This window comes from Pistacia vera, unplaced genomic scaffold, assembly GCF_008641045.1.
Source record: "Pistacia vera cultivar Batoury unplaced genomic scaffold, PisVer_v2 Contig333, whole genome shotgun sequence".
NCBI classification, from domain to species: domain Eukaryota; kingdom Viridiplantae; phylum Streptophyta; class Magnoliopsida; order Sapindales; family Anacardiaceae; genus Pistacia; species Pistacia vera.
This window is the reverse complement of record NW_022196150.1, coordinates 646,903-652,641: the sequence shown is the minus strand read 5'-3', so window position 1 is coordinate 652,641 and position 5,739 is coordinate 646,903. Positions and strand designations below refer to the sequence as shown.

Genomic DNA, 5,739 nt, shown 5'->3' with positions numbered 1-5,739 from the left:
CCATAATATTATTTTGGACAGATATGTATATTTATAAAAGACTATAAGGAAAATAGAGAGAATATATTTGGCATAAAATTCTAAGAAAAATATGTGCACCTTACCGTATAAATACAATATTATGAATGATAATACACATAATTAGGAAAAGTTGATATGGATCAGATAAGTATTGACTTTTACACAATAAATCCATCTTAAGAATTAGGAGAGACAATAAAATTTTCTTTGAAAGAACGTTTGTACTAAATTTACAAGTCGAAATATTCAGTTTGCATCATATATATATATATAGTGTCATCCTACTGACATCAGTTTATGAAAGTCACCATCTAAATTAACCATCAATCCATGATAAATGATAGATTAATTGACCTTCAGCTGCCTATTTTTCCAATGGACTGAAGGGTCATGGAGAGGAATCTCAAATAAAGAAGCCATGAAAACTAACTAAATCTTCATTTATGTATATATACAATACAAGGGTCATTTTTACATATAGGATATATACTTTGCTTAGATTCTAATTCATTTTTATTTGTACAGCACACAATACAACAGGACCTAAAACTCAGTTTTAAAGAATATATATATATATATATTGATTCCATTTGTTGCCAATATGCAATACAACTTTATTCTTAAGGTAAGACATTCCCATTACTTTGCTGGCCAATTGAATGGAATCCAGGATTTGTATATATTGTAAAGCTTAGTTAGAAGGTCACTAAACGCATTCTTCAGATTCACGACTTCAACAAGAATCAGATTGTTTTGTTCTAGACTTTTCACATTCACCAAATAATGAAAATCAGTTCATATTCTTCATTTTACTTTAAAAGGGTAGTTAATTATTCGCAAACAAAGTAAATATCCCACCATTAAAGATTCCTAATCCAGAAAAAGTCTGCATAATATCTTCTAAGAAGTTTCAGGGAAATATGTTTTTCAGTACATGGATTAAGGCAGGCAAAGGAGCAGTGAAGTCTAATCACATCAAATGTACAGTGATATTAACAGAAGCATAAATATAATATTCTAACCACATACAAATTGTGTAGATTATTGTGTCATTGTGATGAGATGCAAAATCAAACTAAACTTTTTTTATTTGATATGACTTGTGTTTTTGGAATTTATTGAATGGGGCCATCAACTGGAACATATTGGATTTGATTTTATTCCCCAGTATCTTTTAGTTTCAACACTTCACCTTCTCCTATAAATATCTATCGGAATCTGACCTTCTGTGGCCATCCTGGAAACTTTTCGTGAATGATTTGTCTGTGTCTAATATTAATTGTCTTTCATGGCGGAGCCAACTGGATACATATCATTTAACAGAAAACTATCAACCCTACTAAACTCTTACTCGAGACAGATTGATGAACTTCAACTTAGGTCAATTTCTATCAACTTCACAGAGAAAATTCATTAACGACAGTGTGAATATTTAAGTTTGGAGAAGGTAGTGGAAATACTCAAGATTTCAAATATTAATGTCTCCCACTAAAGGAAAGATGATGTGGAAATACACTTTCCATTAGACTAAATTGCCTTCAACTTTCAGAAACCATCTTTTCACTTACCCTTCTGTCCCTTCTACACTTACTTTCAAAATTTTCCTTCTTCTCCCATTACTAACAGTGTTTAAACACAATACCGAGACGCCACGTCTTAAATAAATATAATATAATAAAACACACCCCTTGCGTCAAAGATTGTTGGCTAATACTACCATATTATATCAAATAGAAGACCCCAAGACAGTGCCTGGTAATGATAATTGAAGACTTTTAAGTGACTTAGAAAGGCAAGTCAGCTTATTTTACGGCTATGAGGTTTTTCTCTAGAAGCTTTTCAATATTCAAAATGTATATATCCTTAATTTGTTGTTATTATGATTGATTATGCAATTGTGTGGTAACTTTGCATCATTAGAACATGTTGCATCAATTAGGGGAGAATTCATAAATCACAAGAAGTCAATGATTTAACTAAGGTGACATCCTCACCAAGTCATTTTGATGTTTGGTTAATGAGTTAACAACTTTTTCCCTCCCAAATAATAGTTTAATGACACTTTTCCATTCACGGACTTTTAAAATACCATTTTACTATCCAAATTTATATTCCAATAGCGAACAGAGAGCATGCTTGGTTCAGACTATTGACATTTTTTAAGAGGAAATGTTGATGAGTTTTTTGGTGATGAAATGTTAAATTTTTGTTGTTGGGATTGATCAGAATTTGACTTTGGAGAGGTTGTTGTGTAATCCTTAATCGCTCAATTGTCGACGATTTGTGAGGTTGGCGACAATAGGGTTTAAGGGGTTTTGGTGAGTGATAATTGGGAAAGAGAATGGTGATGGAGTGGGGTCGTAACGATACCGAAATCGGAAACGGAATATAAATTTGGATAATAAAGTGGTATTTTAAAAATCTGTGGATGAAAAAGTGTGATTAAACCATTATTCGGGTTGGAAAAAATCGTTTACTCTTTGGTTAATTGTTATTAGCTGCAAGCAAATAAAAGAATTAAGGGAGAAGAATGAATAATAGATGTGGCCGCAATTCAAATATATATTGATGATTATCTGATATAATTGAAATTGACAGCCAACTAACAGAAGATAGAACTGTTCAGCAAGTCAAGAGGGCACTGACCTATGTGGTCCTCTTCGTTGGTCTCTTTCCATTTCTTTCCCTACAGAGACGTCAATGAAATTATTAATGGACTTGTTTATTACTCTCCTTCCTTGTTTAATTCATTAGGATGTGTTTGGAGGCAACAACTTTAAGATGCAAGCGTTTATTACTTTCTCTTTGATTTTTACCTTCTACCACCATTTTACTGGGATTAAAAACTAAAAGATTTTTGAGTTAAATGATTGGAAATTGGTGTAAACAACTGTCATCTGAACTGGAAGAAATTAAAGATGATGAGTAATTCTTTTGTTAAGCTTAGTAGGAATATTAATTAGTCACTGTGACATTCTCCTTTAATTTCTCTCCAAGAAATCTTTTCATACTCAGAAACAATTTACATATTCCCGCAAACGGCAAGCGTACCAATTACAAGGCCTAAACTAAGAGAATTAACAGAGAAAAAGAAAGAAAGAAAGAAAAATATGAAGCGGTTTGAGTTAAGCTATTGGGTGGAGTTGAGTTAGAGTTTGGTGACAAGTGCAAGCTGAGGCTGCTGCAGGCTTCGCCAAGTATGTCGGATTATCATCACCAGCCATGATGACAACAATCTTCGGCTCCATCTCCAACTGCATATCCACTACTTGCTTCGCTGATTTTTCTTCACCTTGATCACGTTCACCGCCTGACGAATTCGTCGCAGATTTTCGACAAGAGCAAGCGAGAATCGTCAAAGCAATGGCAATGAGCCCCAGCATGAGTCCCAACCCACCAAAAAGATAAGGTACCGGAGAGTTCCAATGCCCCAATCCGCCATTAAAACCACCAGAAGTTGAGTTGTTTGCAGGTGGCCTCATGATTCCGAAAAGTTTAATGAACTTGGAAGAAGTGCAAGTTTAGGTGGTTGAAAATATTAGTATTTATAGCAGAAAGTTGAAGATACACAGTGGAAGGATTAGGACAAAAGAAAGAGAGATTGCTTTATGGCAAAATTATAATTGAGATACCAAATTGCCCTTTGTTTTGAACAAAGGGGTGATTCTTTCTTGGGCAATACTTATACTAAGAGATCGAATTGCTTGATTTAGACGTTTCTTTGTTTAATTGGACCCCATGTATTAATCAGCTGTAAACATATATTTGTTTATAGCTAGAATCCACTTGACATCTATTAGTCCATTTTGAGTTGTGCTTTGGAATATACCTATATATAATAATAAAGATCGGCTCACAACTCAATCTTACAAACTTTATTTCATAATCCCGTTATGACAGTTCATAATTAGTCAGTTTGTAATTGAGCAGACGGGACCTGTTTACAAACTGACCAATTATGAGCTATCAGATCGAGGTTGTAAGACAAAGCTTGTAAGATTAGGTTGTAAATATAGTATTATATATATATATATATGGAAACTTTATCTTATAAATGAAATTATAGGTGGGAATGGGTAGTATAGTAAATTTGATAGGGTGGAAATTCATGTTCCATTGATGAAGCAACCAACAATGGGAAGAGTTTTAAATGTGAATCATGCAATTCCCATAACCTTACATTGTAAAAGGGTTTGGTTTATCCAAATTATAAGACCCCACAAAACGTGTCCTTTTTGTTCAAGTATTCCTCAATTTTCCTTCATCATACATCAATTAATTCCTTGGAAATATTCTTTCGTTTTTAAGGGATTTCCCGTAATCTTAGGCAAAACCGCTTCATATAATTTAACTTGTAGGACTTGTTTGAGGAAAAATATTGCAACTGTGCACACAATTTAAGCCATAAAAAGAGATGGCACATTAATTACGTTGATTGTGAAACATAACTATGAAATTAAAAGGCGTCTAAACAAGTCATCTTATGGATTAAAATATGGAAAGAATAAAGGTGTTTGGGTCAGTTTACTTGCACATCAACTAATCTTTTAGGACCCTGAAACTACCGATCAGGTAAGAGTTCTAATAGCTACCCCTATTAGCAACTGAGGAGGGACTTGAACTGAGGACCTCTTGAGTAATACACTCATGAGTCATTATCGAACCACTTGATCACCCAGAGATAGTTTACAAGTAATATATTTGTGCTGGTCTAGTTTTTGATGTTAATATTAATGGAGGTAGATTTGCAAACCCAATTTTTTTGAACGTTGGAAAGTGGTTCTATAAAAATAAGGTTTAATTATTTAAGCACGTTTAATTAGAGAAAAGTGATATGGAATAAAAGTATTTCTTACAAAGAATATGATATCAGCTAGTTTAGCCGGTGAGTCTCCTACTCTCAGTTATGATAATAACTATTTTTTAACTCGTATGGGTGTGGATGCTCCATGAATGTAAAGAGAATCGAAGAAGAAACAATATTTTGAACTTTGGAATAAATCCAAGAAGTAATTAAATCGGATAAGATATTGACATTTATCCAACTATCACATACAGACAGTATTTATTAATCAATAAGCTAAAGCCTGAAACCCCTATGAAACCGATGGAATTGAATTTCTTGTATATTTTCACATTGTTATGCTTGACAACTACATCAACATAATAATGCATGGCTTACTACAATGTTTACATCATCACAGGGCAATGGGTTCGTAGCCCAAATTTTGCTTCGGTTAAGCCCAGCTCACTTAAACTTCAGTTAGATATTACAAAGTCCAAGCCCAGCCCTTTAGATAAGCAATGGCCTGACCTTATCCAACTCAGTCCATTGAAAGTTATAGTCGTCATATCATGAGACAAAGTGGGGGTCGATTGAGGGAGAGTGAGTAATAGAGCCAACAAATTTCGGGCTTTTCAGCTTTTAACTTGCCCCAATTCTCGTGCATTAATAATATTATGATCCCATGGGTTAGGCTTTTGAGTTTATATAAGAGTTGGTTGGTAGAATCATCAAATAGACTTNAGCCATAAAAAGAGATGGCACATTAATTACGTTGATTGTGAAACATAACTATGAAATTAAAAGGCGTCTAAACAAGTCATCTTATGGATTAAAATATGGAAAGAATAAAGGTGTTTGGGTCAGTTTACTTGCACATCAACTAATCTTTTAGGACCCTGAAACTACCGATCAGGTAAGAGTTCTAATAGCTA

At 33.7% G+C, this 5,739-nt stretch overlaps 1 protein-coding gene across 1 annotated transcript; it reads right to left on the bottom strand.

Moving 5' to 3' along the window:
* Positions 1–2,972: 2,972 nt before the first annotated feature.
* LOC116137795 (protein GLUTAMINE DUMPER 4-like) lies at positions 2,973–3,657 on the bottom strand. Its single transcript, XM_031423499.1, has one exon. The coding sequence runs from the start codon at positions 3,501–3,503 to the stop codon at positions 3,147–3,149; it is 357 nt and encodes a 118-aa protein (XP_031279359.1). The 5' UTR covers positions 3,504–3,657; the 3' UTR covers positions 2,973–3,146.
* Positions 3,658–5,739: the final 2,082 nt, after the last annotated feature.

Coding starts and splice junctions, on each gene's coding strand:
- LOC116137795 (XM_031423499.1), bottom strand. CDS start 3,503: ATGAGGCCACCTGCAAACAACTCAACTTCTGGTGGTTTTAATGGCGGA.